The 15,472-nt window shown below is 33.1% G+C and overlaps 2 protein-coding genes across 5 annotated transcripts in view; both read left to right on the top strand.

The window, feature by feature from the left end:
• Nucleotides 1-14,280, top strand: part of LOC145694662 (uncharacterized) — a 39,601-nt gene extending 25,321 nt beyond the window's left edge. Inside the window, exon 2 of the mRNA XM_081771124.1 lies at nucleotides 11,188-14,280. Within this exon, the coding sequence (XP_081627250.1) occupies nucleotides 11,188-11,989 (802 nt within the window). The 3' untranslated portion in view covers nucleotides 11,990-14,280. The remainder of the gene's footprint in view (nucleotides 1-11,187) is intronic.
• The window catches only part of LOC145694661 (uncharacterized), a 392,660-nt gene that overhangs the window by 224,136 nt on the left and 153,052 nt on the right, over nucleotides 1-15,472 (top strand). The gene's annotated exons all lie outside the window — the stretch shown is intronic.

The following is a 15,472-nucleotide window of genomic DNA, read 5'->3' on the forward strand; positions in this document are numbered from 1 at the left end:
TGAGACTAAAAATACGAGTTAAATGCTTCAAACATTTTTAGTAGGCGCTCCACAACAGGAAGAAGGACGATGAGCCATCTTGTTTTTGCTGATCCTAAACTATTTTTGTATTCGTGTTCGACAAATTGACAAAATTCCTTTAACTTTTCTACTCACACGGTGTATAAATAGAAATAAGAATAGATTTTGGAAACGATGCCCTCGATATCAACTGGAAGCATGTCAGCAGCAGTTCGAATTGTGTTACGAATAATCTGATCTGAATGTGATCCCAATACCGAGTACATTATGGCCGAAGTTCTCTTTCAGTTTCTTCAACACGTTGTTAACTCCTTTCCTAGAGACGTCTTCAAGATAACAGTTGGTGTTACCAGCACAAAGAGCAACAGTTTTCTCACTTTCATGGATATTTTTGAAACATTTGATTAAGTTTGTACGAACAATATCAGCTGTTTCCCAGGTAATGATTTAACTTCCAATGGTTTTACTTGTATACCTGTTTTACTGTCAAAATATCTCAGTAGCACTGGAAAGATTTTAACGTTTTTATAGTTGATGCATCCGTCATGACTGAGATGAAGTCGGATTCAAGTTCAGATGTAGCATAGGGAGTTACAAGTTCATCACAGTTGCTCGTATTTAGTGCGCGCACTACTAAATTTTGGCTTAAATATACACTGAATTACTTTGGAAATGCAGTCCATAGATATAAAACTATGGTTGTGGTTTACAGTGTGGTACGCGAACTTTCCTTCTGTGGCAGATAATTTGAACTCCTTCTTACCGAAACTCTCACTTAAAAAACAACACCATCAAGGAGGAGCTGGACACTTTAGCACTCACAACATTTTTGTGCTTTATACTGTTCACATTATGTTTAATGTCTGGCCTTTCGCCATGAATAATACTGAATGTGAAGAATATCTACTACAGTGTACGTCAGAATCAGAAATATTTCTCTTCAGAAATTGATTTCTTTTTTTTTTTTTTTTTTTTTTTTCTGGAGAACATCGTTAAAAGCACACTTACTTTTTGTTACCATCACTGACACTTCAAATAACTCGGCAGTCGTATGACCCCGATAATTCTCCTACATATCATAGCACGGGTAAATCAAGAAACACAGAGGACATGAAGAAGTTCGTTCACAGCACGAAGCTTCCAATAGAAAAGAGGGATTAATTGTAATTGCAGTTATTCCTTTGTTTGATATTTTCTGATTACCGTATTTGATTTTGATCCTACAACAATCAACAACATAGTTGCTCACTGACAAAGGACACTTGAAAGCGGTACACAGTTCGGTGTTTGTTTATATGCAAATAATGATTTTTATAATAAAAAGTGGATAGTGTTATAAAAAAAAGTATTTTTTGTTTCGTTTTGTTCTGATAAGCTTTAAAAATAAAGTTAAAGAAATGAAGGATTCATTTCCAATTTTCAGTATTTTCTTTACGAAGGGCACTTAACATGTTTCAATGAATGTTAAATATCCGGGACATTTTTGCGTCCCGATTGTAGTCCGAAAAATGTCAGAACAGGGAATGAAAAGGAAAGACAGTCCCGGCTTGGGACGTCTCATAGCCTTAGTAATGCATCATATGGAAAACATTTAATTCTAAGCAGCTTCTTAATCGTACTAATTTATACAATAATTTTTTTTTTTGTTACATTCGAATATTCACCTAAAGTTGAATATTCACCTTTTTCTTATATGTTGAATTAGTTTTTACACCTAGATAATTGCGATTAGTAGGATTGTTAGTTGGATTACAGTTACAATATATAGTACTAACGCAATTATAATATTTTAGAAACCAAGTTTTGAGGTTGGCCAATCATTCTTGTTAAATTTAGAAGCAAAGAATTTATGTTCAGGCTATTGTTTTACCTTATTTAATGTTATTTTCGCTTTTGTATAAGTGTCTTCTCATTTTGTGCCTACAATAGATATTGTGGTAATTGAGTATAGCCATCGATTTTTAAATTGTACAAATCAATTAAATAAATTATAAAGAAAATTGAACTTAACAGTGTTCTTTGTAGTACTTTATAGCTAACCCTTCTCAATTGAGTCGTGAAATTTCCAATTTTGACAGCTTGTAGTATGTTACTTAAGTAACTCTAGATAACCCCAAAAAATAAATAGATTGCGCACGCAACAAAAAGTGGGCGGAGAGAGCAATAGTCAACGAGTATCCTACGCACTTGCCACATTAAAATTTCTCTCTCTCAGTCACTGTCAAGATTTCATGTTTGGTGCCCGTTTTGAAGTTTGGTACATTTAGATTACTTCATATTTTAATTTCTGTAATTTGTGATTCCTTGTGACCGCTTGTCTTTGATTTGTGTTTACTTTATTACCGTTAATATGTAAGTGTTAATGCTTTATGTGTAGTGTTAGTGTTACTTGAAATACATTATGAATGAGCTTCCCGGTTCATCAATTGAGTGTATAACGCCGAAGAAAGAAAGAAAAACTGACGAAGATGTAAGAAGAAATATTGATTTGTCAAAATGCAAGAACTGACGGATGAAGCCTATGGGATAGATGTTCAACGAATGAATTGTGAAATTAAAAGTGATGGACATTTTCATTCTAATAAGAGAAGAAAATGCAAGTCGAACAAACCCGCTACAAAACTTGATGACTTAGTAAAGCATGTCGTGAGACGAACTGTTCACGAAATATACGATATAAGTGAGATTCCTACCGCAGAAAAGCTTCGTATTCGTCTTCAACAAAAGATAAACTTTTCTGGGTCGTTAACATCTGTATACCGAATTTTGCACAAGTTAGGGTTTAAGTATAAGAAGTGCAACGATGGTCGACTGTTCCTAATGGAAAAAATGGTGTTGTGGCACACAAAGATGATGTGTGGATGATTTGTTCGAAAGATGCACAATCTTCGTCGAAAGCAAGACACAAGACCAAGGATTTATTTGGATGAGACATGGAGTAAATAGAATCATACCAAAGTTCACATTTGGCAAACAAGTGACAGCATAGATGGACTTAAAAGTCCCGCTTGGAAAAGGTAAAAGGCTAGTTATTTGTCACGCTAGAGGGGATAAATTTGAATTTATTGATAGTTGTAAATGGATTTTTTGGTCCAAGAAAGGAGGTAATGGAGACTACCACAGCAAGATGAACACGGCAATATTTAAGGCGTGGTTTATTCAACTATTGAATAGTCTCGAAGAGGGTTGTATCATTATAATGGACAACGCAAAATACCATTCAGCGCTAACTGATAAAAAATCCTTGCTACTCAACCAACCAACCAGAGATCATCCAGTGGCTAAAACCACGAACCATCTCCCACTCAGATAGAGAAACAAGGGCGAGCTATTGTTGAAAGTCCTCGAAAATGTGCCAGCGGAAAAAACATTTGAGCTCGACGAAATCGCTCTCTGGTAGGTCAGGAAGTTAGAGACACCTTTCCTTCCACTGTCAATACAGCCCTGTTGAGCTGATCTGGGCAAAAGTGAAGGGAGGAGTAGCTAAACGAAACAATACATTTAAATTAAAAGACAGAGAAAATAACCCATGACGTTTTGGATTCGGTGAGAAGAAGTGATTGGGAGAAACGCGTAGCCCATGCGGAAATACTGCAACAGAAGGGTTATCTACGTGAATGTTCAACGGATAGGATTCTTCAATCAGTTGTTATCAACTGGAGTGAGGACTGCAGTAGCAGTGACGACAGTTTCTCTTACTTTGACCATGGAGGAGACGAGATAAGTGATTTAGTTGAGGAATTCGGGTAATTTTGATTTTTAGTATTTTAAAATTCTTTATTTCGAATTGCTTTGTTATGATAAAATGAACTATGCAGTCGTCAGAATGACAGATTCGGAGCTTGAACTGATGACTAATGGATTACAAGGCAAACGGTCATCGGCGCCCAATTATTCAAGATATTTGTACTGATAATTTAATGTCGCAAACTATCTCATCAGCTATGTGAATCTGAATAAAGTACTTTCTCTGAAGATACAAAATAACGAATACCTTTTTAATTTATAGAAGATTTGAGCACGAAATGTCACTGTACACTTAGATTGATTATTATTTTTTATTTTGATCCATGTAGATTGCTATTTTTTCTGCTAATTAAATTATGCATCAGATGTAGTCCTCTCTTTGCTAAAACCAAGTGATTTGATATGTTATTAGATTCAAGGAAAGAAACTAGTCGTTTTTGATACAATATTTCTAATGTTTTTCAAATTGTACTTGGTAGCGATTTTGGCCTATAATTATTTAACTGGTTTCTTGACCCTTTGATAAGTAATAGTTTTACTAGTGCTATTTCAAATGATCGGAGAAAGTGTCTGTTTATAAAATCTCTCTCTCTCTGTATATATATATATATATATATATATATATATATATATATGTAATACTGCAATGATTTAGTTATGCTTTCTTTATCATTTTTCAATATATTATCTTTTATTTCGCCCATACCTGGTGCTGTTATTTTTAATTGGTTTACATATAATGATATTTCTTGTTGAGTAATGGATGTGAAGAAAATACTATTTTTAATTGTTTATCTGAATTTTGATTTATTTTGGAGTTATTTTTCTCTTTCCATACCCATGTGTTAGGTTTATTTCATAGGTTTTCTTGTTTTTCTACGTATAAAAGTACAGTTTTTATAAATAATTTTTCAATGGTTAAAACTGGAAATTCTCTATATTGATTCTCAAATCTGGTTTCTTTAAATAAATTCAAATTATTTTGTTTTGCTGAATTTGAAAGGGTTTCATATGCGTTTCGTAGGCAGCATCCCACTTAAAATACATTTTTTGTAGATTATTGTGAATAAATGCGTAATACACCATATATGAAACCTTTAATTGTAAACAGCCTCTTAGTTGTACAAATTTGTTCAATAGTTTTGTCAATGTTTTACTTCCGTGTTGAATATTCGATGTTCACTTTAAGTGTTCATTAACTGTTACATCTAAATAACTCTGATTAGTAACTTGTTAATTCGATTACAGTTACAATGTATAGTATTAATACAATTATAATATTTTTTTAAAAAAAGACAAGTTTTGAGGTTGGCTAATTAACGCAATAGAATTCGTTTTTATTAAATTTAGAACCAAAGGATTTTGATGAAGTCATAGTTTTACCATATTGAAAGTTATTTTCACATTTGTGTAAATTTCTACACGTCCAATATTTATGATGGTATCATCCGCAAATGATAAAAGTATAGCCATTGATTTTTAAATTGTACAAATCATTTAGGTAAATTATAAAGAAAATTGTGCCTAATACAGTTCCTTCTGTACTTTAAAGCTAACCTTTCTAAATTCACTCGTGAAGTTTCAAATTTTGACAGCTTGTAAAATGTTACTTAAGTAGTGAACCATGAGAGTACTACACCTCTTCCTCCATTATGATCTAATTTAATTAAGAGAATATTGTGTCTAATGCTTTGGTTCTAAAAATATTGTAATTAAGACAGGATTGAATATTTCCTGGTGATGTGATTTTAGTAGCTCTTCTCGGGCCATCAATTAAGTGAAGATATTGACATATGATGTTTCGAATGCAGACATCGAATTCGTCTTCAGGGATTGTAGTGAAGAGACCGGGGACGTGAGCATATCTATATATAATGCCTATTTAGGGGTAGAGGAGTGGGGGTTTGTGATTGGCTGAGGGAAATGCTGCCTACTGATTGGCTGAAAGATGCTGGCTCCTGATTAACGGTTGTTGTGGCTACAAAAAATGGCTTTGTAGAGTCTGTTTTTTGTTCCTGAGAAGGGCCGACCAAATAGGGCTGAGTTGAAACCCATTGTCTCTATTGAGACTGTTTCTTTGTCTTGAGATAGTTATGGCTTCCAGTAGTTCTGTTTCAAAAAATTGCTGCACTTGGCTACTATGGTGGTATTTGTAAAACCAATTCTGTGTCCAAGGCTATGCTTTGCTAGTCCTGACTTTTGGAATTGCTGAAGTCTTATTAGCTGTTGTGTTGTTTGCATCGTTGTTCTATTGTACGTCCAGTCTGTCCTATGTATGCTCTGCCACATTCACATGGTATACGGTATGCACCAGGAGTGCGCAGGTGAAGACCGTCTTTCACTGGTTTAAGCAATGATCTGATGTTGGCTGGAGGTTTATGAATCACTTATGTACCATATCTGGCAAATAATCTGCTGAAGTTCTCGGAGGCACAGCCGATGAAAGTCAATACGGTAGTAGAGAGATAATGCTCACACTCAACTTTTTTGATTACTTTGTGTTACGAAGTAACGGCCCTTTTTTGGTAGCCATTTGATATCTGTAAGATTGTAGCCATTCTCTTGTAGCGTCGAACGAAGATGGTTAAATTCCTCTTGTAAACTTTCCTGCTCGTTTACAGACATTGCTTCGTGGGTCAGGGTGTTTAGCACTGCAAGACGTTGTGACTTGTGATGGAAACTGCTTGCGTTCAGATAAAGATCTTTGTGTCGCTTCCTATATACACTGTCTCCTAATGTTCCGTCAGGTTTACGGCGAACAAGAATATCAAGAAAGGGAGGCATTCATTCTGCTCCGTTTCTATGGTGAGTGATTTGAGGGTGATGGCTGTTGAGAAATTCCAGAAAATCTTGTAGTGTTTCAGGATCATGTGGCCAGACAGCAAAAGTATCGTGAACGTATCTACAGAAGCAGGACGGCTTAAGAACCGCTGCATCGAGAGCTTCATGTTCAAACCACTCCGTGGGGAAGTTGGCAATGACAGGAGAGAGAGGAGACCCCATGGCTACTCCATCCGTTTGTTCATAGTAAACATCCATCATACGAAAATAACGTAGAAGTCAGTGTATACTGGAACAAATCCGATAGTGCCGGGCAGAAGTGATTTCCTATCAGCTGCATCGTATCCTTGACAAGAGCTCTTGTAAACAAAAAAACTACGTCGAAACTGACCAAGAGGACATTTGGATTCACCTTTCCGGTTCTTCAGGATCTTAACGATGTCTGCATTTGAAACGTCGGATGTCAATACCTTTACGTGGTTGATAGCCCATAAAGAGTTACTAACATATTATTATTACTTTTTCATTTTGATCCATGTAGTTTGATATTTTTCTGTTATCCATTACATCGAATGCATCGGATTTATCCATGGGTTTATGCCCCAATATTTTTTTTCCGTAGAAAGTAAAAATCACATGTCTGCTTATTTCATGTGCAGTGTCTAGCTGCCAAATTTGATCTCAATCGGCATAGATCACTAAGATGATTCTCCTGGTCAATCATATAATGTGTCTTCCATACAGAATGGAATGACTTCCATACAGAAATGCTATCTTTGAAAAGTGAAAATTCGGGACACTTAATTTCATCTTTAAAATGCGCTGAATAAAAGGGGCAAAGTTTCTTCTCTGCCGTGCACTGATGTAGTAAATATGAAAGCCCTTTAAAAAAATAAATAAAAATAAATCCTTCCCCCTAGTTGTAATTCCGACTTATGATATCTAGGCGGATGCAGATCGAAATACCAAAGCTATTAAAAAAAAAATGTTTCTATAGGTTTGTCATTTGATTTCTAACTCCTTTGTGCTTCGAGCTGTTGTATCTATATACCAGTTTCTTTTCAATTTTGATATAAAAAATATTTTCCTCATGTTTGCAGGAAGCCCGGATGTTTATGTGTCTGGAAATTTATTTCCGGTATAACTATGTCGGTAAACCCTCTCTTGAACCAACACAGAGGATTGTTACATCTAATGAAGGTTCAGGACATCGTTTCTCCAGATTCGCCATCCCTAACTGTGAATGGTATTTTGTATTACTAGGCGTTGTCTTTAAACATGGCAGGATTATTCGACGTAAGCATAAAGTAAACTGGCCAGGAAGTGTGCAATCACATAATAGAACATCTACATGTACAAGGGCAAACACTAAAATAAGGTCAACAGCGTGATTCATTAAGTGCATCGGATTCAACACCAATCATTATTTTATTCAGTTCGGCATAACATCGGCTCGAACTTGAATTATTATTTATACGTGGAATCCATCTGTAATATCACTAGTCGATTCTCATATATCTCCTTTAGCCATCCAGTACACGTTAGGAAATATATACATATATCTACACTACTTCAGGATTCTATAAATCAAAAGAACAACAGCTTCAACGTCAAAACTTGTTTTCCTTATTTGCATTTTATTACACTTGTATATAAATATACCAAAATAATTAGATGATCACATTTTAAGGTGAGGTAAAGAATAATAAGTTGAGGGGACCCGAAGCTGATTTACGCAAACATATTGGCAAAACTATTCACTTCACAATAGAATTGCAACACTTTATAACACTAACGATTAATAGAAATGAACAGAATCCTTGCTCATCAAACTATTTCGATTTCAACATTTTCTTAATTACATTTTGTTGTCGTTAACAAACTAGATCCATTTAATTTTACTTCTTCTAATCAACAACAGTATATTTCTTTCCTTCTTTTCTTAGAACAAGTAGGAACATAGCCATAGTCATAACATTATACATAGGTTTACAACCATTAAAAGACAACATTAAATTATACCATATGACAATATTCAAATACATGGAAATATTCATAAGTGAAAAAAGGAAAGAGATTTAATAATAAGTATAATTCTTTAAAAAAATGTTAAAGATAATCTGAATTTATATATTTATATCCGTTCTGCATATAAAACATCTTTGACACAAAAAAATTATTCTACAAATTCTTTTTTTGTCATCGAACTATCTATTTTAGGAGATAAAAACAATGTTATTTGTTAAAGTATTAAAAACGTCTGTAACTAACAAAATCTAAAATTTTGGTCCGTTACACCGGGACATAGATATCGATTCCTGTACAATCTCTAAAATTCCGGAACGTATAGGAACCTTACTTTTACAGCACGCTGCAATTTTCAGAATGTCACTGCTTACAGCTCACCGTATTAAAACTCCTTAGTATAACTTATGAATTGTATGAGCGCACTGATTTTCTATCTAACGCATAGAATCTAAAAATATTACGAGTTCATTATGTTGGGAAGGACTTGTTTGAGAACATTATTGTAAATTCTGAAGCTCTCAGGACCTAAACAGTATAATTCTTTGTAATATCACAATTGTATGATCTCGTTCATGTGTCTGCCAGATGCAAATGTACTGTATGAATTTCTTTAGCACTTGTTTACTAAGATATTCTACTAAGTCGCGTTTCCAGTTCTTTTTACTCAGAAGTGAATAGCGAAAATAGAATTTAACATTATTTAGTAATTTAGCATCAGTTTATTGTATAGTTCATTTAATGAAAAAAAAAATAATAATAATAGGGTTGAAAAATTTCTAGAACAACTAAGACAGAAAAATACAAATTTATAAGAAGTGTATATAAGAGTGAACAAATACAGTGAAACTTCTCAATAAAAGTCAACGATGGAACGTGATTATTTATTCGTAAATGAGAGGTGTCTCTAAAAACAGGTAACACAAATTCACATTACTCAGTCTTGATCTGGTAATGGTATGCAGAATTCATGTATACATTATTTACAAATGTAAGTATAGTCTAATACTGAAATACTGTACTCAGTTTACGATTTATTAGCGAAATGAAAGGGAATCCCTAATAAGACTCCAACTGACCAAAGCAGTGTATATAATCTTGATATATATATATATATATATATATATATATATATATGGTTTGGTCAGTTGGAGTTTTATTAGCAACCTTGAATTTTCCAAAGCTGCAATGAATAATTTAGAAGGGCATCCCTAACTCTTAAGAAAGAATAGTTTCCATATAAAATGTGTTTATAGGGCGTATACTGCAAAATTCTTGTGTGATCATTTTATTCTCAAGTAAAAGTCATACGTTTACAACAGACTGATTTTATTAAAACTAAAAATAACTGAATCAGGATGTGCAACATTATTATTAAATAGTAAAAAATGTAGGCAAAACTAAACAATCTTGACGGTTTATGATGTTTTGGGGGGAAACTCTGCAATAGTTGCGTGCCGTGTTATCTTGTGTTGTGCCTAGTTTTGGTGAAATTTGCTTGTAACTGCCAAATCATTTGAAAGGATCAATTGGAAATTTATTTTCATGTTGCAAAAAGTATTTTCTGTGCCAAAGAAATATGAGCTGAGAGATAATGCCTGTCCGCTAAGGAAATACTACTGCTATTGGAGGATCGATGAGGACAGCCGGGGTCTGTATCTGAGTGTATATAGAAAGTAGGAAAGACTTCCATAATAATACATGATATGTTTGCCGTTAAAAAAAAAAAAAAAATCTTAATGGAAGTGTCCGTGGTTGATAAATGTGCGTTAAGAGTAATTTCATTGTTTAAAAAAAACCAACCGAAAAGCCGTGAATTCTAGCGGCTAAAAATGTATTTGAATAATACTATTGTAATACATATGTAAATACACGGCAAACAATTCAATTATTCATCTTGCATTATATCTGTATTGAGTTCACTAGTTTAATCGACAATGTTATGTGGGACACAATGGTAGTGTGGCACTGATAAAGTGGTATTATTCCTACTTCGATCCTGATTATCACAGTTTGTGGTGGGCAGCATCGTCCACCGTGGCTTTTCCCGTTCCGTTCCACATTTTCATTTCACCAAATATATTTCACAGTTATCCACTTTCATTACTCATTTGTGTCTTTTGGCCTAGATGTCTTAAACGTGAGATAAATTAAAGATTTCGTTTCAACATAGCATGTTTGACTTTGAAATATATATCCTTATTTTTAAATCGCCTGTAGTTAATTTACGTCACTGTACTGTTACCTATATTTACGTTGTATATGGTATTAACACATTTTTATGTTTCTTATAAAACTTACTTAGAACAAACTTAATACAGGAATCTATTAGAGTATACAATACGCGACAATATAAACAATATAAGTAATTTAAAATGAAAGAGAGGGTGTAAGTATCAGTGAAAAACTGAATAAAAGGTATTGAATATTATACAGCTCTAGTACGTTTATTAAAATTTCTAATTGTGATCCGACACAATTAAATGTACGGTCTATTGAAAACAAGATGCTAATAAGGTATTATGTTTAGTGAATAATAGAGTAGCTTTACGTATACTTTCTCTCTTTGTTGTAATAAAGATGATTATACAACAGTCTCTCTTGTTATTTCAGAATTGAAGTCCAAAACGTAAAACTATGTAACAAGACTTGTACTATATGTGGAGAGAAGTTTAGTCTAGTTAAATATCGTCGGGATCATATGTTGAAGAAGCATAATGTCGGGGAATATAAGTGCCCACAATGTTCTAAACTTTTCAGCCAATTTTTTCGTCTGCAAAATCATTTAATAATACACTCAAAAACACGTTCCAAAGATTGCCCATGCAAAATTTGTGACAAATTGTTTTTCGATAAGCATCAACGAAACATACATATTCGTGTTGTTCATAAAAAGGACGAGAATAGTGTGAACTGTGAATTGTGTAATAAAAAGATACTAAGGATCAAGTTGAAGGACCATATGGAAATGCATGCAGAAAATGTAAAGTATAGTTGTCCTGAATGTGATGAGAAGTTTGTTTCAAGAATGAAATTGAACTATCATAAAAAAGCTCATAATCCAACTTTCATCTGTTGTAAAGTTTGTGGTAAATTGGTGAGGAAACTAAGTTTGAGAAACCATATAAAGAGCCACAATAAATCAGAACAGTGTGAACTTTGTGGTGCACAATTTGCCAACAGTATTACACTTAAACTACACATGACAACCCACACAGGTGAACAACCATTTGTATGTGAGATTTGTGGTCGTAAATTTGCGCGTCACAACAATCTGCGAACGCATTTGAAACTTCATGCTGGAGTGCGTAAATTTGTGTGTGACTTATGTGGAAAGAGATTTGCTCAGAAGTGGAATATGCAAACCCACATGAAGTCATGTGAGAAGAATTCTTCTGTAGCACAGACGTCTTGATAGTTTAAACAGTTTTCTAATCGTCAGTTACGTTTAGAATACTGTATATGACACATGTTTATTTTGTTTCTTTCAGTTTTACTAGTTACTGGCACAAGTACGGTAGGGAAGCATAATATTAGGTTTAATTAATATTACAGAAAAACGAAACATTTATCAGTAGAAAGGTTTTCAGTAATTGATTTTGGTGGTACAGTTTCGGAACTTGAACTGATAATTACTTTTTGTGATGTTATTAAAACAATGAACTAATTGTATGGATCAGTTCCTAAAATACTTCAAATAATTGTAGTTTCTTTATATTGTGCTTAATTAAATTTTTAATTACAATTTATGTGTAATTTAAGTACTTCATATTTTGACTATATTATAGTCCTAATTCTGTATCAAATGTTAGTGTAATTTCAATTCGAAAGCAGTGTATTTGCTTATTAGGCTGACTTTCGGAAGACCTGTTGTGTCTATTCCAAAATCTCCAATAGACAAGAAATAAAATAAAATTGCACGAGATGGAAGCTGGAAATTACTTATTATATTATCATCATTAAAATACGCGGTTACATTATCTTTTTATTAGCGTCAAACAACGAACACTATATTAGTTGTACGTGACTCATCACATGTTTCCAGGAGAAATACGTAATTACGAGAAATTAGCAGTGAGTGACCTCTACATACAGGGTGTCTATCGGTCACGAAAGTCATGAAAAATTCACAAAATCGGAAAACGGTCATGAAAGTCAAGAAAAAGTGACGAAATTTAGCTTTTGAGTAATGTTTTTTTTTTTCTGTACAAATATAAGTATGGACTGAAAAATTTTGTTCTAAAAAACGTCAAAATTCACCACTACAAATATGTATGGTTGGCTTTAGACGCTACCAAATCGCAAATAAAGTACTCTTCTATTGCATGCATGAAAATATGGCTTAATTCGCATCCAAATTTTCTCTTGAAAATATGAAATTTTATTGTTTGGTTTTGATAACTAAAAAATCATGAAATTTTATTTTAAAATTATAGTAGACATCCTATCATAGGAATTGTGATTTTTCAGGCCTGAACTTACTAAAGTTTTCGTGCTTAAACGTTGCCTCGCTGTTCGCTATCGACTAGCCGTCTTGGACTCAAAATGGAAACATATTCTTTGAAGTGTTGGAGTGTTTGACACGGGAGACCCGAGTTTGGATTCTATTTTAAGTTGTATGACTACGTCTCTTAAACCCCCGCTGCTGAAAGGAACATTAAATTTCAATCCAATCGGTCCTAACACTAACATACATGGTAAGAGTTTTTTTTGGGGGGTTTCGAAATGATGTTCTGTAAACTTCAATCTGGCTATGGCTCTAAGTGCAAACATTATCTGCTGAGAACTTGCAGTGATCTTGTTTTGAAAAATCCTGTTTTCTTGTCTGGACAAGATCAGTATTGAGGAAGTGTTAATATTTCAGCGTTTCAAAATGTTAATTTACATCAGACCATTAAGTAATATCTTTGCTGAAATCTAATGTATATGCCAATATTAATTAATTAATTAATTTATTTATTTATTTATTTTGTTTTTATATAAACATTTCCTAACAATGAATTAACATAACACAAGAAGATAGACGTCTGTGTATAAATTTTGTAGATATACGATTTAAATTGGAAACTTGTCAGTCTTTGGTCGATAGACATCCGGAATTTCATGAGGCCCGTTTTCAGGTCTTGACAGGAATCACTTCCCTTATACATAATCCTATAGGTATTCAGTTTTAACAATTATGAGGCAAAACACATTAAAACACACATACTCATAATCATTTATTTTTTTATTGTAGTTACAATTAATCAGCGTCTTGCCAATCTATGGCCAGCGACTTCCTGTAATCCAGGAGGTTCATTTCCAGATCTTGTCAGAAATTCTCCTTTTAAAATATTTACCTAGTCCATATATTTCTATTTTTACTAACACATAACACATAAACGTACACAATATACCATGCAAATCTTTCCCATATTTATAATTATCGTAGGTGGTTCTGTACAGAAGCTTTCGATTGGTGCGTGAGCTTCAGCCCACAAAGTTTTCTTAGATGATATTTTAGTCGAATATTTTAATAATTAAAACTCCTCAGTGATTGGCACTATAAATTTTTTGAATGATATTTTATCCAAATATTTTCTTAAACATTATGCTTTCTAACCTCTTTTTATTTCCATTTAGGAATTAGTTATTTTTTCTTTACTTTTTTCTTTTAATCTATGCATATTTTTCTTCTTTAGTTTATTTTATAGTATTATTACAAAGTGTTGAAGCAAAAAATAAGTTAGGTTTTGTGATATTGTTTTGTTTACTCTTACTGTTTCAAAATTTTGGGAGTTATTTTTCTTTCCATATCAGTATGTTATTTTATTTCATTGTTTTTCTTGTTTTTCTGCGTATAAAAGTATAGTTTTTATATATAATTTTTCAAAGGTTAAAACTGGCTATATAGGTCTTCCAATTTGTTGTCTTTAAACAAATTCTTATTATATCATTTTGCTGAGTTTGTAATGGTTGCATATGTCTTTTATAGGCATGTCCCAACTTAAGATACAATATTGTAGACTTGTAGAGTATTCTGAATAAGTGCGTAATACATAAAGCTATCACGTTTTCACAGCATGAAATCAAGACTTTAGAAAATCGCTTGGTGAACCCAAAATGCAAATTTTGTACATCTATCTTGTTTCAATCCTTAAGCAAACAAGTCTGTATTGGTCGTTATTTATTGACCTTTACAAATTTCTTTATATTTTTTTATTATCTGGGAGTATGTTGGGGCACAATCTTCATAAAGTTATTGTGGGACTTGTCCCTCCTTATCTTTCGTTTTTATTTTATTTTATTATTTATTTATTTTTTTTAACAATCATTATCCTTGATAACTGCCATTTATAACGACACATAGTAGAGGGAGCACAGGGAAGAAGTAAAATGGCTAGATCGTTGCTTTACACTGTTATAATTACATCGTAATTACATCGTAAATTAAATCGTAATTTTATTTCTTGGTTCTTCATGATTATAATGCTGCATATAATTCATGTCCCTTTCTTAGATTATCTTCCTCTCCTCCCCGCACAAAGAAACATTTTAATTAATCTTTAATGTCCTTTCCACTTGCCCTGTCCTGGCCTGAGTTATACACACCTAAAGAAAAGAAAATATATTCAATTAAACTTTCAGGTAGAGCCTATTTTGACGGTACCATTGGCTAGTGGGAGAGGAAAAACTTAGGTGGCTGGCAGCTGGGATCGTACCTTTTACCTCCCGAATACTAAGCCAACATTCTGCCATTTTTTAAAATTTTAAATAACTATTTATTCTCTTAAACTTAACATTAAGAAAAGATATAGAAAAACAAACCGCAAAAATACAATTGTACAATTATACATAGTAATGCTTACCGTAATTTTAATATATATATATAAAAAAAACTGTACCTATTGGAATTGTG

This window comes from Thermobia domestica, chromosome 9, assembly GCF_964235325.1.
Source record: "Thermobia domestica chromosome 9, izTheDome1.hap1.1, whole genome shotgun sequence".
Taxonomy (NCBI): Eukaryota; Metazoa; Arthropoda; class Insecta; order Zygentoma; family Lepismatidae; genus Thermobia; species Thermobia domestica.